The sequence below is a fragment of the Centroberyx affinis genome, unplaced genomic scaffold (assembly GCF_046629955.1).
Source record: "Centroberyx affinis isolate AG114_WGS23_722 - 3 ecotype Tasmania unplaced genomic scaffold, CSIRO-AGI_Caff_v1 ptg000755l_1, whole genome shotgun sequence".
In the NCBI taxonomy this organism is placed as follows: domain Eukaryota; kingdom Metazoa; phylum Chordata; class Actinopteri; order Beryciformes; family Berycidae; genus Centroberyx; species Centroberyx affinis.
This window is the reverse complement of record NW_027279367.1, coordinates 204,379-232,249: the sequence shown is the minus strand read 5'-3', so window position 1 is coordinate 232,249 and position 27,871 is coordinate 204,379. Positions and strand designations below refer to the sequence as shown.

Genomic DNA, 27,871 nt, shown 5'->3' with positions numbered 1-27,871 from the left:
TATGGAGGAGGAAAGGGGTTAGGTGAGTTAAGCAGGGTTACAGAATGAGGACTGGGGTGTGGGTTTTAGGGTTGGGTGTTAGAGAGGTAAAGGTTCATGGGTCAGACACTGCGGGGAGCCCTCTCCAGTTCATGGGTCCTGCGGTTGCGTCCCTTCTGCCTCTCCTGCAGGTGTTTCCACTTGGCTGCCAGCCCGTGAGCGTGAGCGTGCCCGTGGCTGTGAGGGTTAACAAATGCCTTCTGCTGCGGCGGCTGCTGCTGCTGCTGCTGCTGCTGCTGCTGCTGGTGTATTTGGACTTGCTGCACCAGGTGAGCTTTCTGCCTCCTGTGCTTCCTCTCCCTCTTCCAGACCTGCTCGCAGAACTCGTCCACGCTGCTCAGGGTCGGGTGATTGACCAAAGACAGGAAGTCTCTGTACCACAGCTTTTGATTGGGGCTTTCTCGAGGTGTGGAGAGGTCCTGGACGGGCGAGCTGGCGGCGGCCTCTTCGTCGCGGTGCAGCAGATCCTCCAGGCGCTCTGTGTCGATGACCTCCAAGGTGACTTTCAGGAGCGTCTGCATGAAGCCGTGCTCCACCGCCTGGCACAGATAGATCCCAGAATCCTTCTTGTTAAGGGTGCGAATCAGCAGGCCCTGGTCTGTGCGGATGAATCGGTCCTCCCCTTTGATCTACAGAGTGAGAAAAATAGAAAGTGATAGAGAAAGAGAGACAGAGACAGAGAGGAAAGAGTCAAAATTTCAAATTACAGCTAATATGATATCATGTGGCCCAGAAATCTAATCAGCAATGCCTTGTGACTGCTGTGATTACACGCTCAATTCATTTTGCTTTGATCAACTATGCCATAAACTATTGACATAATATAATATTTTTTAGAATAAACCTCATTATATAATACCATTTATCATTACTTTATCAGCTCTACAGTCAGATGAGTGTGTCTCAACAGAACAGTTTCTAAGAGGGTGCTGGGGTAACGCCAACCTCTTGTTTGCGGTCATCAGTGGAGTGTTGATACTGCCAGTAGGTTAGGGCTCTCTGGGACTTGGGACTGCACTCAAGGAAAGTGCTGCTGTTCTCCACACCATACACTGTCTTATCCAGCAGAGTGGTCTGCCCGCTCAGCTCATCTAGACCAACACGCAGAATATATAAATCACAAGTTAGTTAGTATAAATTATGTTTTTTTTGTTTCAGATATCATTGGTTGTGTCGATAGCTGAATGTTATGTGATTTCTTTTACAGGCAGATAGATAGGAAACAGTTCTCTAAAGCTCTAATGGCTTTCATGTTTTTCTGTGTAACATTCGCTGAGTGACTGACTTGTACAAAACTTTGTTCTCTCAGTATTGCCTGCGTTTGGAGGCTGAATTATTTTTTTCTACTCAGTCACTGCATTTCACATTATTTTGTCTGTCTCTTTTCTTATCACACTCAATCATGTGCAGCATAGGCAGTTCCCACCACAGAGGCAGTCAGTCTATTTCCAGAGGAAATGGGCTGTAACTAAAACCTGGGTCTGGTCAAGTACGTGAGATGCTGTTCAATCAGATCCATGCGCGTTCCTGCACTGTAAGGTCAGTGTTGTTTCTGACTGATCTCTAAAAGCCGGGTTTAAATTGAACAATTCAGGCTGTAGCGAAGTCTGTTATTTCGTCATTCCTTCATCCCTCTCCCTAATCACTTTTTTCCTTTTCTCTTTAAGCTGCAGAGCTCTGAATCTGGTGCTCTGTGGGCTGTGGCTGTGAAAAGAAAACAAGGCACCCTACACCGCTCTACCCCACCGTCTCTCCAAAACGCAAAATCAATGTATGGCTTCTATACTGTGTGGGTGGCTACAGGGCACCAACGCTATTTACCAGGATGTGTATGTGTATATTTGTCTCTGTGTGAACTCTCCCTCCTCAAATAGGGCCGCTTTAGATAACAGGCTTTTTTTTTCATTCAAATGAAAGAAATGTATAATTAAGAGAGTGAGACCGTTCATTTGACCGCAGTCTGAGCCCTGTTTTTGGACTGAGACCACTAACAGGGCAGTGGAGTGGAGGGCTTGGCGACAGAGAGGAGGCTTGGAGGAATCCTGACCATGTTAATTATAAGCTTCACATGGACTGACTCTAATCTTCACACCACCAGAAACACATAAAACACACAGACGCAACACCGCACACACATTCAAATTGTTTCTCTACTCTTTTGATCGCTTTAGGAAAGGCCAGCAGCTGCTTTGGGACCCATTATATGTTCAAAGCAGAGCTGAATACTCAAAAAAGCTCCTTTTGTTGTGCAATCGGAAAACCGACATGCTCTGAACTAGCTTCAATATGCCATTTGGAAAAACAATAATGCATTGTGCTTTTGGTAGAGGCATTATGTTTTTTGAATTCAAATTGACATAAATTGAATATCAGCTTTATTACACATCCATGTAGCAAATTATCTTGGTTATTATCAGAATTTGTAAAATGTTTTTTTTACACACAAACAAATCTTTATCTGTCTTTATGTACCGTGATGTTGCAGGTCTGAGCATTGTGTGAGTGGATCTCCATTCCTGATATCTTGTCTCCTCGTTCTCCTGCAGAAAAACAAATATAAACACTGTCATGACTCAGCAGGGGCATGGGCTTCTTTCTTGTGTGTGTGTGTGTGTGTGTGTGTGTGTGTGTGTGTGTGTGTGTTTGTGAGTATGTGCGTTTGGGGAGTTTGTTTTGGGTGTGTGTGTGTGTGTGTTTTGTGGTTTGGATGTGCAGCGATAGCGGAGGCCAAAGAAAATAGATAAACTAACAGCAATAAGCCAGAGCATCATAAACCTTTAAGAGTAAATGCTTTAATTATAGGGTGTGTGAGACAGAGGAATTCAGATCTAATCAATCATGATAGCCTGTATTCCTCGGGAGTCACTCTGGGCTGCAGATGCGAAGGGGATTGAATTCCAAATACACACAACAATTAAGCACATGCAAACACTAAGGATGCTTTTTGTAAACAATAAATGATGAGACAATGGAGACACTAAAGTGGAGAACACAGAGGTTTATGGACAGCGAGAGAGGCAGATGTAACCTCTCCCCCTCCGCTTCCCATTGTTCTGACCCGGTGTTGGGGTGTTGGTAATTGGAGGTACGAGTTTGCTGTAGCTGCCTTGTTTAGATGTCTAAGTCTCTGAATGTAGGACTCTGGAGTCCAACTAACAGAGGAAACAGGATACCGCACAGCGAGCACTCAAATCAATAAGCCCCATGGAGCTTTGTGAGTGGGAGGCTGTATACACACATACATAGACACACACACACACACACACACACACACACAGACACACACGCACACACACACACACACATATACACACACGCATATATGATAAGTCCACTACTCTTAGCACACTACCACTGAACCCCTAACACCTACTTCACCCGGGGTTCACCCAGACAGACTTAGCCTCCAGACATCACTGACATCGGTTCTCATTTACAGTAAACACATGCGGCAGGTTATATTTCTAGCTTTCTGGTAGAAATACGACCCTCTTACCTTTAGGGGTTTCTGGCGAACATACAAAGACTGCACTATTCGTGGGCCCTACCTCCAGCCCTGAAACGCAGCCAGACTGCATATGTCCTTAATCTGGGTATGAAAACCCCTCCTCTCTGATCTGATTTTGCCTCAATAATTTAGTCACCATGTGAAAAAAAAAAAAAAGAAAACGCAAAAAAAAAAACATTATTCACACATGTGCTGTACATTTGGCATGTCAAAATCAAATCTGCATGGTGTGTTGAACTCAGGTTGCCCATACGCACTTAACCGTAAAACCGTGTAAGTGAACACAAGACATACAAGTGTACGTGTGTGAATGTGGCGCATGTATTCAGGCATGTGTACCTTTTAGCCATGGGGAAGTATCTAGAGCACTCGGTGCCATCCCATGCACAGTAAGGGTCTCTGGCCAGGCAGCATTCAGCGCAGGCCTTCCCGTACACCTCACAGCGATGCAAAGGCATCTGGGAGACACCGATGGCTGAGCCCAGGTACAGTTGTTGCTGTGTAGGCAGAGGAGAGAGGAGAAAAACATCTCAGTATCACAGATCGGCAGATCCAGGATATATAGGTTTCAATGGCAGCTATTTTATCTCTCAGGCACTACAATGACCTTTAAGTTTGAGATTGTGTTGCAGTTACTGTAAGCTAATTGAGCAATTTGAGTGATAGGCATATTTTCTGCTCAACTTTTCGACTCAGCTTGAGGCAAAACTACAAGTCAGGAATGTGGACAGACCATCTGATTACAGGTGTTCAGCCAACTTCTACCGCTCCATTAGTGCGCTGCTTTTGTCTCACCTCTTCCCTCCACTTATGTTGATGAACTAACTGTTAGGCTGACATGCCAACAATTGAGACCTTTGTGTGATGACATGTCGGTTCATCTCAAGGCGTGTGTGTGTGACAAACGTGTCTTTGTTCTGCCTTCCAAGCCTGCGGCAAGGTGTGTCACCCACGAAGAGCTCCCACTCTCTCAACCACTGAGACGGTTTTTCCACACATAAACTTACAGGAACAGTAGTCACATTTCACTCACTTTAAAGCACACACACCTTCACCTGTCCCTTCACCTGTCTCTCCCTGCAATCCAGCAGGTTGCTCTCTCCTCCACTGCAACTCATTTACTGACATAAATATCAGAATTACCCTCTTTCATGTAAGCCTGAGGCTATACACTTTGGTTGCAATGCATTCTTTTATGCATTGCTGTAATTTAGATTTACATTGCTGCACGGAATGTTTCTCGATCATGTAAATGAGAACTACAATCAATACCTGTTTTGTAGAAAGTTCCATTGCTGTTATGGCTGTTGGCTCCTATAAGAAATGGCAATGACAAGACAACAAAATGATTAAACCACACTTATACTAGAGTTACTGATACTAGAGTCCAGCCTAACCTGGAGAAAGAAGGAAAGTGATGAGAGAATAACCTTAAACTTACCCTGAAGACGGTCATCTCCTCCAGTAGGACCTCCTCCAGGTCGTGCCAGGAGCCTCTGGGGATGGACACCACCTTCAGAACCGTCCCCATGTCTAGCACACAATGACAGCAGGCGCACATATTCTCAGTCAGTACCTGCTCCATACGCTCAACTCAATGTCTGTCTCAATCAGTTCTGTGTCAGTGTTGATGATAATGATACTGCATGTCTGTGTGTGTGTGTCTCTGTATGGTTAGTGCTATACACATGTGAATAGATACAAGGTCGCTGATAGAGTCGAGCTCTGAATATATAATAGCACTGTATGTTTGAGTGTGTTTAAATGTATAAGTGTATACCTGTGCCTATAAACATGACGTCATACTGGCCGTCCTCTGCTTCCACTCTGTCCACCACGATCTGTGTGAACTGATAGTCCACGTCTGTTTTGACTATGATCGGTCGGTGGTTGATGGGGTAGACGGGGTTGAACATGGCTGGGTGACCTCTGGCAAAGGTGATGACCTCATCAGGAAGGTCCTTGGTCGTATCAAATCCTCCAAACGTCTTGCTGGGGCACTGGGGAGAAAATTAATTATTGTAATTGCTTTCGACACAGTATAATGGAGAAGTACCTTTAAAGATTCTACATTCTACAATAAATCAAATAAAAAGCTCAGTTAAGCATATGCAGTACTCACCGTGCCGGGCCGTGGGTAGGGAACACGTCCCTGGAAGGGCACCCACTGGTAGTTGGGTCCATCTCTATGAGCGTAGGGACCCAGGAACACCCTCCTGATGTCCGCCATGTTGTACAGGCACACGGCTGAGCCTTTGAAGATGTTGCTGATGGGCAGAGAGAGTGAGGCAGAAAAGGAAAGAGGAGGAGGTTGTTTAAGACATGGGTCATACAGTCGGCGGCTATGGTTAAGACCATTCCAATGTCAGCCACTGTACCTGGAGGTGGTAAATACTGCATAGATGATCGGGTTCTTAGGATCCTTGGTGCTCATGAGAAAAACATCCTCTGAAAGCCAAAAAGACGTCAATGTATATTAAAAGCATATCCTACATTGACGAGATAGAAATTCATCTCCAGGCAATAATGTGTGAACCACATGTTAAGGTGAGGATGAGATCACTCACGCAGTTCGTCAAAGTGTGTGTCTATTCCATTGAGGCCAGGCACGGAGCAAACAAGTCGAGCCTTCAAGAAGGTGGTCCACTTATTCACCAGACTCCTGTGTCCTCCCAGGTCATTCTGTGGGACAGATCACACACACAAGTTCAACCTGACACCTGAAGTCTCACTGTGTACCCTACTGCATTAAAATCTGTTCCAGAACAGGTATTAAAAACACATTAGCCAAACCATCCGAAACATAAACATATGATTAAGGGTGATGATGGAGTCGGGATGCAGGAAGTATTTTTTTTATTTCTTGATTATTAAACAAGCCTGTCAATCAACCAAATTTCCACCTTTGCCTTATTAAAAAAACATTGCCCTTGATGAGTGGATTTTAGATGCAGTGAAGAAAGAAGACTGTCTTTCTGAACAGTATGTTCCAGCACACGCCCTTATATGTGCGTCTGTGTGTTTGTTTTTCAGCACACACACACACACACACACACACACACACATACAGAGGCAAAGACAGAATGCTGGCTCAGATGGTAGAATAAACATATCCCACTCAGTGTTGATTTATGACAGCATGTTAGATGTGTCCCAAATATGCACAGGCCTAAATTAATACAGCATCCTGCATAATGGATGGATTGTCTTGTGTTGAGCAGAGCAGATTCCTGACATTCTGGGGAATCAGGCTGTAATGCAGGAGGCACGATATGCAGCTGAATGGGAGGGGGAGGCTGGACCCTCATTCACTGATCTGCAGTCAGCTTGGCGTATTCCTACTTAATGAATAAGGATGGGATTTGGAATGTGAAAGCTGATACGAGGCCAGCGCTTTAACACAACCTTCCCCTGGAGCTGGGTGGCGCAGCACACACAAATCAGTGCCAAAGCCTGGCATTAGGATAACAGTGCTGCCATTGACAGTCCCTTTGCCTCTCAGGTTCTGGTGACATTTAACATCTCTCTCAGGTTTCTGTCTTCAGCTGCGGCCGCACCAAACACAACAAAGCCCACTCTTCTCAGGGCTAAAAATAACCAGAGATAACAGCTTATGAAAGCTGCCATTATGAGAGCCACTCAGACACCCGTCAAGTGTTTTTCCAGATACAGAAGCTATTTCACATAATGTCTGCGCGTGGGTGGGCGGGTGTGTGGGTATCTCTGTCTGTGTTTGTGTTTGTGTGTGTATGTATTTGTCTGCAAGTGCAAGCGTGTGTGTGCGTTCGTTGGGCGTGTGTGTGTGTTTACATGTGTGTGCTCACTTTGCAGAGCTGTCCGATCCGAGCGTGTGTAGCTTTCCCAGCATGCTCTCCATCCATGGCGTTCTCTCTGAAGAACAGGTAGACCTTGTCATCTTCTGGGTTGTCACTCTCAGGAATCAGATGGACACTCACAAACCTGGGATCTGAAACACACACACACACACACGGACCACACACATGGGCCACACACACATTTGAGATCAAGCAAAATCTGGAACCCTAAAACAATTTACCAAAGCATTTTTTCTAATCATATGATCAAAAGAGAGTCAGACAGTGATATTCCTGTTCCTTCCTTACCATTTAGCCAACGGGAGTCATGCTGCTCCGTCCTGATTGGGTGATGCTTGCCAAGAGTGCGGAAGATGGCAAAGTCCCGCCCCATAAAGTCAGCCGATGTCCCTGAGTACAGCTCACCGTCTGAGAATGGGAAGAGGGGAGAGTGTTAGCATAGCTACACTGGATGAGAAAACAGTCTGAGGCGATGATGCCCCAGTCATGCAGGCGTGAAGCGGGAGGAATTGTTCAGGGGCTTAGCAGCACAGGTAGATTTGGAGTCACCGGCCGTTACAGACAGTGAGTGACGTGATGAACATCAGGAGTGTGAAATTGGCATTGACACGGTGGAAGTAGGAGGGGCAGAGAGGAGGAGTGAGGGAGGGGTGAAGTGAAGGGATGGAGGGACAGATGAGGAGGGACAGGAGAGAGGTGTGAGACAGGGGGGAGTACATAATAATGTTGGTGAGAGAAAAGAGAGAAAGAGAGAGGGGAGAGGAGATGAGGGGTGATGGGCTGGAAAATGTCCATCTGTTAGGTTAAACGGTGTGATATAACACAATGTGACTGGCTATAATTGGGGGGAGAGGGTAATGACATGCTCATACCGTCCTGTTTCACTTGCCAAAAATAGGGGGTTCAACACAAAGGAGAATTCACTACAAAGTGTCATCTGCCATACACACCCAGCACTTTAAGAAGGTATATTCAGACTGAAATAGAGTTTATAGTCCTGCCAATGAGGGGTTCACCAGTGTGTAAATACAAACTACAGAGCAGATCCGCTCATAATGAATGACAGAGAAGCCCTGTTCTGTTATTCTCACTTGCTTTACACCCCGTATATCTGCTAAAATGAATGAGCATGACCGAGGGTGTTTTCACGACTCACACGTTTTTATATGAGCTTACTCAGACTCGCAAAGGAACAGCACAGCGTATCCGGTCTTAAACAGCGTGCGACTCACCAATGAGCATGGATGCAGTGAGCAGCTTGGGATCGTAGGGACTCTTCCCCCGGCCGTTTTCTATGTGAGACTCCAGTCTGAACACGCTGTCCTGGATACACAGAGACAGAAACACAACTTCACAGGACTGTAGTGAACAGGCTAGTACAGGGGTTCACAACTTTTTCTGGCATGTGACCCCATAATAAGATTGGAAAATGCACTTTTACTCTATGATCGTATCTAATATTATCAGTCATTTCAGTATGATTAGGATCTTTTCTCGGGACCCTATTTTCATGTCAGGGGGTCATGACATCCAGGTTGGGAAAACACTGGTATAGGATTTCATGAAAAAGATCAATGTGAAAATTAAGTCTCAAAGAGTTAAGTTCAGTATAGTATGAATGCATTATTTAGGATTATTTATCGAAAGCAAGTTTCCACTGTAATATAATGTAACAGGGCAAGGGGGCAGGATTCAGGATGAAAACAATGAATCTCATCATACTCTATGACTCTGTGAGCTCGACACTAATAGAAAACCTGTCAGATGGATTACAGCTCTAGGTTACGGTCTACATACAGTAGATGGCTATTCTCAGCGATATTTCCCCTCTCTAATTGTCTGAAAATAACTGTCTAATGGATAGGAAACGCACATTTATAAGTCTGACTCAGTGACATTTGGAGGAGAAGAGAGCAATTTCCTTCTCTCATACTCAAATGAACACACACACACACACACACACACACACACACACACACACACACACACACAGCAGTCTCATATTAGAGTGATGAATTGGAAATCCTGTGGACTATGAAACCCTGTGTTTAATTTTCCACCTCATTTTGCTGAGTGAATGAAACCATTTTTATGTACTTAGCAAATCATTTAGGGGAAGCGAATGCTCTCACACTCGACCAGAGATGGTCCTTCGCAACTCTAAATCAATAGTTTAACTTTAATATCAAACTTTATATAGCTCTTACATCTCAGGCAAACATGCATTATTGTGCTTAACGGCAAAATAAAAGCTCAAACAAGTGGAGGCCAAGGGGAAATGGAGTGTCCGTCTGTACCTCTGGTCTCTTGCCCACCTCCAGGTAGCCACACACAGGGTGAAAGGCGCCTGTGCCACACACATACAGATGGGTCTGGTTGAATGTCTGCAACACCTTGACGAAGTTTGAGCACTCCCTCTGATGGAGCAGAGACAGAGGAGAGATTAATCACAGTGTTGTTTGCTCTAGCAGGACCGGGGCGAGCTATTGCCTGTTGACACAAAAACATTTCAAAGATCATTATGGTTGTCCCCAAGCTTGGCGTGACAGCGTCCAGCACATTTGGGTCAATGGAGAGTGGTGGAAATCCAAGCTATTCTATTCCACTGTTGATCAGCTGGACAGACAAACAGGTCAGACCTCACTAAGAGCACAGACGAAGAGGGAGATCCATCCAAAACTGAAAGAGAGAGGGAATTTGTGATGATAACAGAGAGCTCAACCCACTGTAATCTACTGTTCTGTTCTACTGTAATCATTCTCCACAGAGAATGGCCTACTGTAACTCCAGATTAGACCTCAGAATTGTGCTGTGTAATAATTCTGGGAATAACTTTATGATCAGATTATGATAATCCATGACTCTGTGTTTTCTCTCTCTCTCTCTCTCTCTCTCTCTCCCTCTCTCTATCTCTATCTCTCTCTATCTCCCCATCTCTCTCTCCCTCTCTCTCTGAACTCAGTGACCTCTTTCTTTGTTGACCAGGGGCATGAGCTGTATGATATCCACTGGGATTATTGTGAAATTCATATAGGAGGGAATTAGACTGTGGAATAATACATGTATGTGAAGCAGTCAGCAAAGTCGACCACAACCTCAGAGCAATCAGGATAATCCAGGCCTGTGTTATGGAGTCAGATTTGTTTTTGAATTCTGTTGAAGACAAATCTGGCTCCATACATGTTGTCTTAATATCAGTATTAAGTGAGTTCTATAGTGTCCTATCTTCCAGCATGAATTAAAGAAACACTTCAGACATCCCTCTCTCATTTTACTCACAGCTATTCTTGATGCTGATCATTCTAGGAATATTTGTTATCTGGATTCAGTGGCTAGTATGCTCCGTATTGGTTGCTGGCAATGTTGCCTATCTAAAATAAAAAATGTAATGTAATGTTTTTCCTCTTATTGTGTGTTTGTGTGTGTGTTTGTTTGTGTGTTGTGTGCGTTGCTCCAGGTCCATGTGGGCAGTTTCCTCGTGCTCTGCCAGCACGTGCCTGAGCAGACCTGACCTCAAATGAAAATGAATATGTCATCACACATGGACAAAAAAAAAAAAAAAAACAGAAAAAAGAAAAATACAGCGACAAATTATGCATGACTAAGTTTATCTGGCTTTACTAGGTCAGCAGCAGAAAGCAGCCTCTGTTTGTATAAGCTTTTGTTTTCATTTCAACAGCTGTCTTTCTTTGGATCTAGGGCCTGTGTGGGTGGTTTTTATCTAAGTAGTGAACTATCATGATTGCAAGCGCTAATACAATAAACTTGTAGTTTCGGCATATTCTCTTTGAGCAGATACCTGCAGCAAACATTTTGTGTGATGATGCAGACGAGATGACTCACATCACACCAGTATGTCCGAATGCGAGTACCATATAATACCATGCAATAATGGCTTTGTAATAAATAATAAATTCCTTGGAATATCATCAGTAGTATGTATTTAATATAACAATCACACTGGCAATACAATCGGTACACTAACATTGATTTGGCTTATTAGAAAAATGTCTAGTATTTTATCTGATTTTAGCTTTAGTCTAATGAAGAAAAGTGCTAGACGCATGGGAATAACGGCAAAGAATAATAGGCCTTAACCATTACTTCTCTTCCTTGTCTTGCTTACTATACATTCGTTAGTTGGGATGAGCTTTAGCTTGGAGATTTCTGTGTGTGACAGACTATGTGGGAGCTGCAGCTTTCTTCCTTCTCTTGTGGGTGAACTGTCACACCTTTCACACCCATCTATCTCTTTCTTTCCCCTCTGCTTCATCTCCAGAAGTGTTTGCTTCCAGTTCATCGGGGGACATCAGTGTGCGCCCGCTCTGCCTCTCTCTCCATCTCCCTCTAATTCTCACTCTCCTCCAACCCCGGTAACACAAAGACCACCCCTCGGGGCTCCCCATTCATCCATGCCAGAATATTTACAGAAAACACACACAGACAAAGGACTTTATGGCCCTTCAAAAATCAGCCATATAGAAGGGTAGAATGGCAGGAGAGCTCGCCCCGTCCCGGCCGCGGCCCAGGCTGTGAAGTGAGGCATACACAGCGCAGCTATGATTTCATATTCCAGCCCATTGCCTGAGGCTTTATTGAAGATGGAATTCATAAGGCAGCTTGTGGGGAGCTGGAACCGTCTCTCAGTGTGTTTACACAGAGTTTCACCACACTATACAAGCTGCTCTGAAACTGCACTCTGCCAGATACAAGGAGATGCGATGCTTAGCTTGTCATGCGAGGGGATGACAGAGTAAGGTAAGGCTGTCTGAACGACTTCTGGATCTTAATGCCATGACAACAAATCAGAGAGGTTTTCAGATCCAGCTTTAGCTTCAGCTTAGCAAATTAACAAAATCATTCTTATCCTGAACAAATAAATACATCTTACAGCTGTCTAGGGATGACCAAACTTGAACCGAACTAAAGGACACATCTAATCCAGTGTAATAACTACAATATCTTTAAAGGTCTTATATTATTAATGTTCCATAATTTTCATTTTCAAATATACTATGGCTCAGGAAAAGAATAATGTTCTTCGTGAACATTACATGGAAAAGTTGAATTGACTTAAAATTGAATAAGACAGTCCTCCATGGCAGAACAGACACAATACTGGACCCTGATTGGCTGACAACACCAGCTCCTCTAATTCAAATGTGGTACACCTGCTGAATGGAGGATTTCCAGTTCAAATGCTGCAAACTGTCCTGAATCGAAGGATTTTAGAAATTCTTTAGTAAGAATTGCTAATCAGGACCAAGTCTTGGAGTTAGTCTGAAAGGGGGCATTTATGGAAATCCAGTAACTTTAAACTTAAACAAAATAAAATTTTAAGAATGTCTTCATTAAATGTCTTTGATCATATGTGTATAGAAATAGAAAATTGTAGTCCTATAATATGTGACATTTAATATCTGTAGTCCCTAAAATGTGACTGTACAGTGGATATTTACATGGAACTGTTATACCAGAAGCTCTGGCTGTAAGTGCAGTGATTCCCCAGGCTTCAGCCCATTACATAGAGTTTCCAGAGGCTTGATATTGTAGATATGTGATTAAGGTCAAATGATGGTCTCTATCTTGTATGGGAGATTATGATCAGATTTATGGTGAGTTAGCTACTGCTTTGTCCATATGACAGATTAGATATGTCAACACATAAGAGAGGCTGGGAAACAAAAGCTGAAAGATACAGTATGAAAAAAGTTTATCTTTTAGTTGTTTTTGTGATGCCTTATATGGACCAATTTAATACTAATAAGGTCTACTTTGAAACCTGCAGCCTTGCTCATATTTCCTAGTAAAAAATAAAAGAAACTGTGTGTGAGAAGGGGTGAAATGCTGACATGTGAGATAGATGGTTTTACTGTAGTTCTTACCGATAGATCCTTCCCTGCCCACTTGCATTCATCTCTTCTGGAGGGAGAGGCTGGCCAAGGGATCTGCAATGCAGACACAGTAAAATGTTAAAAAAGAAAAAAAAAGACCCCTCCTTGATTCAGATTTACGGAGCACTATCAAATGCAATCCATGAAAGAGACAAGCAGGGGGAAAAGTGAGTCCATAGAATGTGATAGGCCTGTGTGACAGCAGCATGTGTTCATGCATGTGTATAAAATGGTGAGGGTTGAGGGGGTCACAATGCGATTTGTTCTCCACTTTGTTTCAGTTTACTCCATTATTCATCCAGGTGTGCAGAGAGCAGCTAACATGCCTGGCGCAGCGTGTGATCCTGTGCGACAGCTCTGGTCTGAAATATTCATGAGGCACTTTTCTGTATAAACAGAGTCCCCAGATACTTGAGCCTTGACTGGCACTCTGGATGGAGATGCACACACTCAAGGCAGGTATTAAGTCAGTCAGCAAGACAAACCAACAGTCATAGATGGATGGATGGATGGATGGATGGACAGGGGGACAGACTGACCAACAGACCAACAGACAGACGGATAGACAGACTAAGAAGCATTATAGACATCAGTTTTACCTGTGCATAGTCTTTGCTGATGTTGAGGAGGTTGAAGGAGAAGATGTGGTCCTTGGCTCCCACCACAAGCCTGCCTTTCTCCTCGTCCAGCAGGAAGGTGTGGTAGGCCGAGCTGTTGGCCAGGCCTTCAAACGTCACGAGGTTATTAGACTCCAACATATCTGGAGAGACAATCAGAGAGACAAGTGGTGCTAAGTAAAACATGATAATCACTTGAAGAACATTACAGTAACTGTGGACAGCATGACAACAAAATTGGAGACATCAAGCCTTGCTGAAATAATGTCATGCGAAAAAGGTAAGATTGAAATCCAGAGATACAGTGCACGTATTTAGACAATGCCCCATTGACTAATAGTCTAGAGTCTTTATTTCATTTAACATTTTCAATTGTTTTTTGCAAAACAAACCTTTGGTTTGAGAAAGCTTTTAGTATTTCCAGCCGCCTAGAATTTCCATGACCAGAGATTCACCTCTCCCTTCATTAGTCTTGCTGCTCGGTAGTGCTCTGCCATATACTGACAGTTTGAGGATCACTACTCCATGCCTAGGGGGTGCACGAAATAAACCAAAGAATGGTACGTTGCTTTGTTTTGCCTATACCCCTGATAGACTGGCGTCACACTTTATCCTCTATGGAACTCCCTTTCTTTCTCTTCGTATTTTTACAAAATCTCTCCACCAGCATATTCTATCATTTTGCATGTGTTCAGAAGTTGTTGCTTCTCTTCCCTTCACAAACTGTTTTCAGGACCAGAAATCACACAGCTGGGCCAGGCAGGGCAATTGACAGAGGGCATTACAGAGCCAATGCCAAGCCATCTTGGACTGGGCAGGTAATGCCAACACTGGGAGCCAACGATCAAACTGTCTGGAAGGGGGAAGTGACCTTGACTAGAGCAGCCAAGCAGAACTTGGGAAACTCACGGTGGAAAACTGGGAGGAATACATAATATCATAATGTTCTGCTAATGTTCCACCATTCAAACTGCAGGATTACTCTGAACCACAGCAACCATTAGGTCACATTAATACAGGCTACTTTTAGAAAGAGCCAGCTCACGTTTTGCAGTGTAATGTGCGGGTGTGCCAAGTTTGTCCAAGTCGTGAGATTTGCATTCACAATGGAAAACTGAACTCGTTACAAACAGGATATTTAGGGTTTTGTCACCATAGCCCCCTCCAAAGGTGAAATTATACATTATGCCAGAGGATTTCTCCCTTCTCTGACCTTTTGTGTAACACTTGCACACACACACGCGTTCATGCCCCGTCCCTCTCACATATTTTTCTCACCCAGAATGTCTACCCACACAATGACCCCCCTCCCCTCGACCACCCACACAAGGGTGGAGAGTTATGGAAGGAAAGAGAGTTGAGACAGACTGGATGTTTTAGCCGTCTCTCTCTCTCTCTCTCTCTCTCTCTCTCTCTGTCTCTCTCTCTCTCTCTCTCTCTCTCTCTCAGGGAGTAAATAACAACAACGCTCATGAATGTTTTAGCAGGGAGAATGCCCCCCCCCTCTGAAGTGTGTCAGAGCCCGAGAGAGTGAGAAGACACAGAGTAAAGAGAAACTGGTAAGAAAGACAAGAAAATAGGAGAAGAAAGGGGAGCACACTGACTGCTTTTAACCATTCACAAATTCTCTAATAGGAATAGGAATCTTTTAAAACATGGGTCATAAAGGCATGTTACTTGAATTGTATTGAATCAAGTAGTTATCAGTGTTCATACCCAGATTAAAACACTTGGAATACCTCAGTATTAGTTGGAAAATTGGAGAGTTGGTTTGACAAAAACTAAGCTAGTCATTTCTTCTTTTTTTTTTTTTTTTTATAAGCTAACTTTATTATATATCCAGCCCCAGGCCTCTTGAGTCTCAGCCTTGAATAACTAGTAGGAAAGGTACATGGGAAATAGATGCAGAGAAATGTTTCTTGTAGATTTCTTATAGGTTTAGTGCATTATCAGTGCTTGCGAAAAAACAACAATAATACCAAAATCTTTTTTTGCTTTTCACAGATTATGAATAGCATAATGAGGTCTTCTCATTCTCAGAGTAAGGAAAATCATTAGATTATTGTGTACATGTAAATCCAGTCATTGTTTTGAATAATAACATAGTTCAAATGTGTTCTTATTCTAATTGGGGCAATATTCACAGTATTTTTTCCATGTACTGTCTGTGCATGTAACCATAGCCATTAACAGCAAGTGAAAAATAGAGAAAGAGACAGATGAGATGAGACAGATGAAGGAGGAGAGAAAGAAGGAGGTTAAGAGGTGAGGAGAGAGTAGAAAAGAGTGGAAGAGAGAGAACATGCTGGCTCTAGTTAGAAACAGATTCTCTAGTGCTCTTCATCCAACACTTTGGCGTTGGCACTCAATCAAAAAACAGACTTATTTTATGTGACACAAATGCATGCGTGCACATGTGCATGCCACAGTCACATGTTCACAAACACACACACGCGCACACACGGTAGCATACAGTGGGTTGGCACCGTGTCTTGTTGTTACTGTCTTGGTGATTTTGTTGGTTTCCTGCGGCTCAGCGCTGATATCGTTGTGATGAGCAGGGATCTAGACAGTCTCCTAAATATAAACTCAGTGCACTGTGTTAACAGCCCTCAGGCAGCCTGACTCCCCACTCCAAAGCCTTCGAAGAAGTCACCATGAAAAGCTCACTTAATAAGTCCTCAAAGATTTGAACATTTTCCTGAAGTCTTAAGGAACAGATCTAGTCTGTAGCCACTCAGGTACTGTGAATAATGGAATCAGTTAGCCAGCTAATCTAAAGCTGTGTTTTCCATTAAAATTGCAGCATTAAAATCATGATGGATGAAATTTTTAAATTAGAATATGAAACAATAAACACTGCCAGCCACACCTACACTATCTACCAGCTATTTACCAACCTGTTAAAACTATTCAGACTGTTGGCTGCAATGTGTCGGGACATTACAGTCAAAGTTCAGCCTTTATTGGGATAAGTTAGGTTACTCTAGTTGCAGGTGTAGTTATCGGGAAGATTAATTTGGAATATGAGAAATTAAATCCTATTAAGGGACCATTAGGCTGCACATAAAGACAGTCAGTATCTTCAGAAAGAATGGAAAGAAGCTCAAGGTCAACAAAAAGTTGCTGCAAAAGTACTGTTCAACCCAGCCCAAAACTCTGTGTCCCAGATTTATGCTCTTCTGTAGCCATGGTGATCAGTCATCAGTGGATCCACTGTAAGCCCTTCACTGACAGCACAATAACACCCGCTACCTCTGACCCCTTTCACCTGCACCGATGCTGGGTATGTGTGTGGGAGAGAGAGAGAGGGAGAGAGAGAGGGAGAGAGAGAGAGAGAGAGAGAGAGAGAGAGAGTGAGAGAGAGAGAGAGAGAGAGAGAGAGAGAGAGACAGCGAGAGAGAGAGAGAGAGAAAGAAGCCATCCTCCAAACACATTGTTTTTACTTTTAAGTGATCATACCAGACAGGCCGGTCTGAGAAACAACAAACCCAGTATTTCATTAGAAAGGATAGGGTTACTCCATCTGCTTTTGGTCATAAAGAGATGGCTCTGTATATATCCAGCAACACATTCCTTCCTGCTTCACACAATGAAATTGAACAGCAACACACACATGCTCAAACACACGCGCACGCAGACAGGTGTGTGCAAGTGTGAAAGAGTGAGAGAGAGAGAGAGAGAGAGAGAGGGAGAGGGTCTATCTGGTTTACGTAATCTCTATATATTCTGCATGTCTAAAGGAAACAAGTAATTGCCCGGAGAAAAGTAAGCTTGTTTTATAAACAGCGAGGTGTCAGGCGTCTTTAGCGAGGCAGTCAGCTGCACAGACACGATGACTGCACTTCTCTTTCAAACCGCATCTGATACATGTGTGAGAGAATGGAGCGCAGCATCACCAAGTCCACCCACCACACGCATACACATCGCTCCGGTTTGTGAGAATAGTCCATGGGACTAGTGTCCATGGCAACAGACCATTCAACAGAGACTATTGCTAAGTTATTAAAAGCTAATCATCTAGAGACGTATACTCTATGGGTAATGTGTGTATGCGTGTGTGTTTATGGAGCATGTTGTACAGTAACAGTACACAGAGATGTGTGTTATTGGAAAGAAATAGAAACCAGCAGGATGCTTCCTTGCCACTCTGGTGACAGTAGCCTACATGTTAGAACTGGTCTCCCCTCTGGTTAACTATCACTGGGAGGTATGCATGCACATCACAAAAGCTAATGTCTATTTTTTGCTTTTTCTCTCACTGTGTCTTCACATGATACTCCATTAAGTCCTCTCAAACTCGAAAGCCCACGTTTTGTCGCAGATATTTTGAGCTCCAAGACCACGTTTTCACAGTGAAAATGATGTTTAAAGCCTGTCTGTTACATTATGCTACATAGAACAGGTTTGGCTGATTTAGATGTCTGACACTTTCACACACAGACGAACAAGCAGACAGTCACTCTGGCAGACAGACAGAAAGACACAGACACACAGACAGGTGGATGGGCAAGTGTGTAGCCCGCACCAGGTGTCAGCTGCTACCCTGCCATATTTCACTCCTTTTCTCTCTTTTCCCATAATCTTTGAGGTAGACCTGTCTCTCTCTCTCCAAATAATACTTTTTACCAGCTGTTACTCACCACTTTTGCCCACTTTCTATTTGACACTCTCTCCCTCTCTCTCCCTCACTGTCCTTTAAATTCTCCCATTTGTTCTTTCAAAAAGATTTTACCAACTATCCCTCTTTACTTTGGTCGGGCACTTCTCTTAATCTTTCTCTTCAGCCTCCCCCTTCTCTCTCCCATCTCTCTCTCTCCTCTCTTTCTCTCTCTCTCACACTGCTATATTCTATTACAATGAATTTGTGAGTGAGCGACAGAGAGAGCAGAAGAGCAAGAGGGAGAAACAGAGAGACAGAGAGAGAGAGAGAAGGGGGCAGATGGAATGGATGCAAAGAATCAACAGTCCCATGTGAGACTGATAAAAATAAACTCTTTTACCCTACATTCCCTCTGTCTTTCTCTCTGTCTTTCTCTCTCTCTCTCTTTCTGGACTGGAGGGCATATGGAGTGTTATCTAAGTGCTTCCACAGAAAAAGCAGAAACACGTCTAAACAATAACCCATGTGTGGCAACATTGTATGGGACCTCCAATCTATGGCCTTGGGTCAGTAGCTTAACTGACATTTACTGTCCACATGACTGACTGTGTGATTGCTCAGTGACAAAACACAACGTATCACTGCATCATGTAAACAGTGCACACTGACTGATTCATCCATGCCTGAGGGTAGTTAAGTAAGTAATTTGTTCAGTTCAGTTAAGTAATTTGTTCGGTGTCACCCAGAAATCCGGTGAAACACCTCTTCAATCTCTTTCCACATTAGATGTGCAGGATTAGGTGAGCTTTTTTACCATGAACAGCATCCAAGTCAAACCAAATGAACAACACCGAACAAACCATAACTCAAGTTCAACCCATCAACAATATAAGGGTGTGGACCATCCAGAACCTGAGAAAGCCAGCTCTCCAGTGTGTGTAGAATACCTTCCCATGGCCATCCTGAGCTTATACACACCCTGAGAAACCCAACTCCACTGCGGAGATTCTTAACGTGCTTACGGATTAAAGGTCTTTAACAGAATTTCCCCATTCCCCAGCTCCGATTAGAAGTCAATTCACACCCAAAACAAACCCAGTTGAATGGCATGATTATGAGCAGAAGAAGAATTTTGTGAATTGTAAGGCAGACTGTTTTCTACTGGTGTTTCAATTCTTGGCTTTTTTCCTCCTTGGTATTCAAGAGTAAGAATTTGTTAAGACTTTGGCTGGTGCCGCTGGTGGTTGTGCGTGTGTTAGTTTGTGTGTTTGTTTGTGTGTGTGTGTACGTGTGTGCATGTGCATGTGTGTGTGTGTGTATGTGTGTGTGTGTGTGCAAGCCCTTGGCTGCGCTCCTGAAAAGGGTGGACAGGTCGGAGAGAAGGAGTACTTTTGGCAGTACACCCACAGCCTATAAAACTAAAGTACTCTCTCTTCTCGTCCCTGGACAGTAAACAACATGTGCTCCACTTCTTGTGGCCAGTACACATGTAAGACATATGGATCCAGGTCCTCTATTCACTCCCCGTAGGCCCCATTTACTCCGAGGGTGCAAATCTATCTCATAGGACAATCAATTTATCCCAAGGTATAATCTATGTAAAACTGCACTTTCTACGGCTCCACGGTGTATCGTAAATCCATGGCCTCCTAATACCTCATCATCACCCAGTCACTTAGTTGTTGATACAGTTGGACCTTAGCTCATGTTTAGGTAGCCATGGGGTACCATTGTTATCCTTCCCCCTACTCCACTGCCCTTCTGCCCCTCTGAAGATCAGTTGGGGTCCCCTGGGGTTCCGTGAGGAGGTTTGGGGATGGTGTGTGTGTGTATGTGTGTGTGTGGAGAGGAGGTGGGGGGGCTATCAGAGAAGTTGGTATGCATGTGTCAGAGAGCATTACTGAGTGGAATGAGGGGCTCATATTGGGGGCGGTTGCTGCTCAGGTTCAGGCTTTAGAGATAAATAATGTGAGTGCAGTCTTTGTGGTAGACTCAAAAACATGCATATATATACACACACACGGACACACACAGACACACAGACATCCTACTGTTGGCCTACTTGGTAGAAAAAGTGTGTATTCCCAGTAACCTGCAGGGGTCAGGGTTCCTTCACCTCACAGCCCCCTGTGTCACAGATCAGAAGTTCCATCTTCAGGAGCAGAGGACTTCACAGACTGCCTGGGCAGGTACTGTAATTCACCCAACAGAAGTCCCTCCTTTCCATGAGTAAATCTAAATCTCACCCTCCCACCTCTCACAAGGGTAATAAATTATTTATATGATGATTTGAATGATAAATGATTCATAATGAAATAACCCCATATCGCTTGCCTAATGGGACTTGAACTGGATACTGTTTGATAAAAAAGTCTACAATAAGATATACGAGTAATATTTCCACCATAATGCAGGGACGTAAATTTCACCAGCCCTTGGCAAGAACTCTTATTGTCATCAGCATCCAAAATTTGAATGGGGTCTGATGGAAATCTTGAATATGGAGATGGCAGCCAAATAACCCTGCATCTACTGTGAAGTCCTGGGTTCCAGTGATCTAATAGAGATATCACTGCATGGGCGTGTTTCGCTGAACTGACAGCATGTGGTTTTAAATGACTGATATGCTCACAGGTATCATTAGCTATCTACAGATGGCCATGTATTCATGTGTGTGTGTGTGTGTGTGTGTGTGTGTGCGCATGCTTGTATGCATCTGTGTGTGCGTGTGTGTGTGTGTGTGTGTGTGTGTGTGTGTGTATGTGCATGCGCGTGTGTAATTATGGATCTCCCAGTGCTGAGAGAGAAACGTCTCTCTTTGGGAAAGCCATCTGCTGAAACAGACCTGCACCATTCATCCTCAGTATAATTACCATGCAGGAAAGGACAGAGCGGAAAAATGACATCCAGGAAAAAAGAAAGGGAGAGAGGGATGAATGACGCCTAACTGCCAGCGAGTCCATGTCTGGCACCACTTTTCATTACAAAACTGACAACAGCAGTTGATCAAGACAGAGAGAGAGAGAGAGAGAGAGAGAGAGAGAGAGAGAGAGCGATAGAGAGAGAGAGAGAGGGAGTCAATAAAGGGAAGGGGGGAGAGAGATACTTGTCATTTACACTTCAATTGTTGCGTAGAGATACATTAGACAGTAGCAGTTCTTTTGATCTGACAAGAAAAGCTACCATCCCAATCCCTCTAAACTTCTCTCTTCTTTGCAACGTAGTACATCTGCAATGAATTGTTCCTATCCCATCCACTTATTTTTCAGACACAGTCGAATTAAATTACTGAACCAATATGCTAATTGTTTTTGGAAGGCTGTCATCATAATGTTTCTTTAAAAACACCATGTCACCATGCCAGCTACATTAAATCTAACAATGCCGCATTTCAGCTGAACATACTGTAAACACTCAGCTATATATGGGAGAGCTATTTCTGCATGACTGAATAAACAATAAATAAGCTGAATGAGAACTCTCTTTGCTGACATCTGTGCATAAAACCAAGTTTGTATTAATCTAACACCATATAAAACATTTTTCATTTTCAAAAATCAATTGTCAATACTGTAACACTGTCCTTCTATTACCATTATACTGAAGCTGAAACTATATAAACAGATATGCATTATTCTGTCATACAACCAGAGCGTACACCTGATGAAGTGTAGAGATTTTCCACAAAAGCAGGGAACCTAGAACTGATATGGATGGAATGAATAGAATCGATTCAACTCAGTTTACTTTGCAGGAGTTTCTAAAGGTCGATATCAAAGCCATTGCATCTCTCTGCTTCTCTCACAGGGACGTATAGGATGTAGCAGATACCACAAGTGCTATGGACATGGCTTTTTTTTTATATTTACAGCAATCAGTTTATCAGCACACTATCTGTGGTTTTCGGGGTATTCATCTGCGCATTAAAAAGTGCAGGCTCTAGGACACAGGCTCTAGGACACAGGATATACCTCAAACAGGATAGTGAATAGTTGATTAATTTAAAGATTTAACTGATGGAGGACAATAACAATGTCAAGGTGTAAGGAACTCACCTTTGTAGGAGAGCTTTAGCCGGGGGACATTGTTCTTGGTCTGTTGGGCTCCGCTGCCCTCCGTCCTGAGCAGAAGCGCCCCGCACAGCAGCACGATGCTGCCCCAGAGAGAGCCCATGGTCCTGGGGCAAGACAGGCCAGAGAGGTCCCTTAAATACACTCCTCCAGCACGATCCTCAAGATACTCAGCGTCACTCTCGGATCAGGCTTCCTCGTAGAATAAACGCTCCTATTGTCCAGTGGCTGTGGGTAAACGCCGGTTGTTCAGTCCAGACTGGTTCTCAGCAGGTCTAGTCCCCTGCCGAATCAAAACCCTTTCCCGTTCCAGGGGTCAAAAGCCAAGGTTAGAGTCCAACTCCAAGGGAGACAGAACCTGCGAGTGGAGTGGGGGGTGTACGGGTCAATGTCACTGCAAGCAAGCCTCCCACAGCAGTCCGCCCCAGGAAAACTACACCAAACTAAAGACTAATACAAGAGGAGTTCCACCATACTGAACATACATAGGAACAGCGAGCAGGTCTAGTTATGGCTGTCATACTTCTCTGCCTCACTACCTATCCAGCAAGCAGTTCCCTCTCTGAACAGCCTCCACGTTATCTCCCAGTCTCTACCTTCTGCTGGAAAAAGAAAAACAGGTCCAGTTTGTTTCAGCTGTTAATCCAGTCTGCTTGGTAAGCATAATCTACACTGAGACACACTCTCTCCCTCTCTCTCTCTCTCTCTCTCTCTCTCTCTCTCCCTCCCTCTGCCTTTCTGTCTCTCTGCCTCTCTCTCTCTCTCTCTCTCTAGTTAACACTGCTCTGGACTAGTCCAGCCCCACTCAGCGCAGCTCTGCCCCGTCCCCACAGCACAAGGCACACAGTGCAACTGAGAACAGCTGAGGCAGACAGCGTAGTCAGAGAGAGAGTGAGAGAGAGAGAGAGAGAGAGAGAGAGAGAGAGAGAGAGAATTGAGAGAAAGAGAGAGAGTGTAGGCGGGAGAAGGGGTGAGAGAGAGCATGGAAAGCATGAGAGAAAAGGAAACTGTGAAAGCGAGAGCAGTAGGAGAGGAGAGGTTAGGGCAAGGCAGGAGGTTAGAAAGAGTGGGAAAAGATAGAAAAAAAACACAGGGATATAAAGGAGAAGATTTTGTGGAAGCTCATTCTTATGTAGAAATTTTAGATTCATGCGATTTGTGCGAGATCTTTAGATAAATTCATATACCATGATCATTTTAATGTGTTAGCACTTCTCTGCTGGGTACAGTGTTGGTGTCACCACACACACACTAATTCACTTTTTCATACTTATCTTTAAGACATCCCTCTTTACTTCCTTCTGTCTCTCTGCTTCTCAATCCTTATTTTTTCCTTCCTTCCTTCTTTCCTTCCTTGAATTAGTTATGCACAAGATGCTGTCTGTCTGTTTGTAAAGTATTTTTTGCATTTTTACTGTTTTTAAATACTATGCTTACAATTGGCCCTGTGGGGGTAATTAACATTTTTTTTTTTTTATTGAATTGAATTCCTTCTGTCCTTAAAAGGCACAGCTTATGTACCAGGACTAGAGCACACACTGTCTGTCTTGCATTCCTATAAATGTTTACCTCTGTAGCTCTACAGACTACTAGGCATCGTGATATTTCTTCTGAAAGGATAAGCTGGTGCCTTTAAATACATTTCTAATCGTCAACAAATCCTATGAAAATAACAAAATCAACAATGTGTTTGCTCTACTCCCGTTACTTTCAGACTCCCCACCTAACCTATTTAGCCTTCAAACCGGAAGTCATTAAAAAAAAAACCTTGAAATACAGCTCACAAAGATTTAGTTTCAATTTTAAAAATCGCTAACTATTACCATGAAAAGTCAGGCTATTGTAGTTATTACCAAATCAAACTGAAATGGGAACAAATTCTTCATTACGCCGGGGACTATTTTCGGTGCTACGGAACTACTTTCCAGAGATGGAAAACGTGTTTACAGTCAGCTTAAGTTGTTTGAGGAAAAAGTTGGCTGGCCCAGTGCATCGCAATGATGAAATATGTTGCCCAGAGCAACGGCATGGCTCTCTGATGTGTTTTTAATAGTTTTTTTAGTACAATGGATTTCTATGGTTGATCGTATTTTTTGACAGTAAGAAATGCATTAAAAAACACCAGCCTTATCCTTTAAATGTTTTGTTTTTTTCTCATACATTGTTCTGCATAATGCTGAATGGGCCCATTCAGTACTGGTCTATCTGATGGCCTATCATTATATTTAAACCATGAAGCAATCCTGCACTTAATTTGTACCCAAATGCATCAGTATTCTCTTTCCTCGAAGTCTGTTCAGAAGAACCAACATGTTACAAGATTAAAACATCACAGATGTCAAATGTCATTTCACTTTTGTGTGTTGATTTATCTAGTCATCAGTACAAGCTATGATCCCACTACAAAATAGATTAGATGCAGTTTACTCTGCAGGGTAGAGAAGCCAGACGACTGCAGTGAGACTGCGCCCATGGCATGCAGTGTGACTGGCTCCTTCGCAATGCAAGACGTCACTGATCTAACCTACCTGAGTCCGATGGATTAGTGGTGGAGTTAACCTTACAGTAGTGCCACAGTGCTGCAGCTCATGGTTTATTATGGAACTGTCTGGACAATAGACAGATAGAGCTTGTCTGTCTGCTGGTGATGGCGCCACTCAACGTTCGACAATCACATGAGTGGACACAGGAGTTCCTAGCATGAGGTTGTTTTTATGCATCACTTCAGTATATCTTATGGGTTAAGTGGGTGGATAAATCTCATTTTGGTGGCTGAAACGAAAAAAAGAAAAGCGCTGATACGTTGAGGAATCGCCATCATTTGCAGGATGAGAAGTTGAGGAGGAGGTGAAGTTTATACAGTTACTCAAACCCTGAGATGAAAAGGTTTAAGAATGCTTACTCCATGCTAAACCACTATACTAACCTTTCAAGCTGTTCTTGGTGAAAAATCTGTGGGTGACGTGTGTTCAACAGAGAATCGTCCACATTTTACACATCATTCAAAAAAACCATGACTCCACCACTATGAGATCAGATTAGCAATCTTAAATAATCACTTAACAAGCATAAAAGACAGGTTGATTGGCTATTTATTGGCTACTCCATCATAGTCCGAAGGGGAGTTCCCTCTCTTTTCTCTTAAACCATCCCAAATGAGACGTCAATCTCACTCTAAACAGCAGACCCTCAGTGAGCTTTTTCCTTCCCGTGGTGAATGATAATGACTTTAGTGGCGATGGTGTGGTTAAGACCTCTAACAGGCTGCATCCATCTGGATAAAGAGCCATCAGACAGTGGGAGGAGAGCTGAACTAATCCTGTAGTGAGTGGATGGGCCTCACGGTTATGCTAATGCAGGCTGGCACTTGGAGGTTCCAGAGAGAACACTGGAGACTGTAGGGAACAAGTGTCACACTACAGACTCTGCTTCCCAAACAGACTGGATTAGGGGCTGGAACAGACAGACTCTTTTCTTCGCTACGTGGGATTGGCAGTGTTGACGCACCGGTTCATTATTCCAAGGATCATGTAACACAATCTGCCATAACTGGGGCCAGACGGAGCGATTGTTTGAGGTGAATTAGGAGTGAATGGCCCACTTGAGAATGTTAGTCCACACTTCTGTTGTCCATACTCCTTGCACATTGATGACTGCACTGTTTCCACGCATTTGAAATGCAAACTCACATCAATAATGTCAATTAATATTCTGTTAGTTGTAGTTTGCAGTAGTATTTCAAACCATATATATCAGATTGAGTAAAAAAAATCTTGAAAATTGTCAGTCTTTAATATATTCCTCCTGGCCCCTGCTCAAAGAGCCCCCCATCAGAGTGGTGAGAACGTCCCAGTCCCTGACATAGGGGAGGTATTCACGGCTCCCAACTCAAGAGTTCTCCACTCCTCCTCCATTGATCCCTCTCAATGCACATCTTATCCTCTCTCATTCTTTGCTCGTTCCCTCACTTATATCCTCTATCTCTGGATCCTTTGCTGTTTCTCTACTTGCTCTAAATTCATTCTCCAAACTTTCTGGGATCACTAGACTTCCTGGATACGAACCATCTCTTTTTTTATTACTTTGTGGATTCTGATTTTTGCTTTAGCTTTACAGTGTTGTAAAACTGCTGAATCTCATGCTCCCTCGCCTCTCGCCTTTCAGCCCAGCTATGGTTCAAAAATATACTGAATAACATTAGTCCAATAAAAAGGGGGACACGTCCTTGAGTATGTGTGGGTTTGTACAGAGCCCAAAGGGAGTTGTGCATTTCAAGGAGAATGCCCGATTCTGAAGCACCAATTCAACCTCATGGTCTAAACTCTCCTATTCACCAAAACAGAGGGCCCGGAGTGCTCCGGCCGTCTCAGAGTCCATCAACTCATACGTGTGAGTGCGGGGAGGGGGAGAACTTATCCAAGCTGTGGAGAGCGATGGTATGTTTGGAAGTGGGGTTGACGAGGTCTGTGGAGTAGGGGAGGCAGTGGAGGAGATCTGTCGATACCCGTTGAGAGCGGCAGCCCCCCATCAGAGTTCACTCAGCCCTCCTCAAACAATACCCTCCCCACCTCACCGCACCTCCTGCCCACACGAGTGCTCCCCCAATCCTCAGATCTCTCCACCCTCCTCTCCACAGACAAGCTGTTTCCCCACTTCTTTCTCTCTTTGAGCATCACCTCCCCCTGCTCCGCACCGGCACCGACACCATTCCCCTTCTGCTTCTGTACCCCCCCTCACCAAACCGCTTTCCATCACTCTCCTCTCGCTCTATTCCTCCTTCTCTCTCTCTCTTTCTTTCTTTCTCTCTCTCTCTCTCTGACCTCCACCTACTCTCCTGTGGATCTCCACAGGCTTGGGAACATAATCCCCTAAATGAGAGGATTTGGCTCAGCAAAATGAACCACAAGCCGAAGACAAGCAAATTAACCACATTTGCCGCCCACCTACCCTTTACAATACTAGCTTGCATAGTTCACCCCTTCATCCACCCACCCGGCTCTTGTCAAGATTAGCTCCACAACAGGCAGCAATGAGTGATTGGAACAGGCAACATGCAAGGGAAAAAAAAAAAGAGAACACCTCTGTCTAAAGTGGCTGAATAAAATCTATCAAGGGAAATATCACTTGTTTAAGAAAGGAATAGCCTGTTGAGAATGACTAGAAAATGCCTGGGTGATTCGTCAAGGAGGCGTTCATGTTCCATCTGCCTTCGGTTCCACTGAGCAGGATGAATTACCATTAGAGAATTAAAATACCACTGTATGACATTTTATTCTCATACCCGAGACCAGATGAGATATATGA

At 43.7% G+C, this 27,871-nt stretch overlaps 1 protein-coding gene across 1 annotated transcript; it reads right to left on the bottom strand.

Moving 5' to 3' along the window:
• Positions 1-101: 101 nt before the first annotated feature.
• On the bottom strand, positions 102-22,651 carry sema3ab (sema domain, immunoglobulin domain (Ig), short basic domain, secreted, (semaphorin) 3Ab). Its single transcript, XM_071519975.1, has 19 exons — positions 22,553-22,651; positions 13,877-14,037; positions 13,269-13,331; positions 9,681-9,800; positions 8,616-8,706; positions 7,672-7,791; positions 7,372-7,514; positions 6,115-6,229; positions 5,926-5,995; positions 5,670-5,814; positions 5,328-5,547; positions 4,989-5,080; positions 4,820-4,861; positions 3,887-4,044; positions 2,512-2,579; positions 1,533-1,540; positions 985-1,113; positions 308-668; positions 102-184 (listed from the first exon to the last, which is right to left on the bottom strand). The coding sequence occupies exons 2-19, from the start codon at positions 14,033-14,035 to the stop codon at positions 102-104; spliced, it is 2,187 nt and encodes a 728-aa protein (XP_071376076.1). The 5' UTR covers positions 14,036-14,037; positions 22,553-22,651.
• Between the last annotated feature and the right edge of the window lie 5,220 nt (positions 22,652-27,871).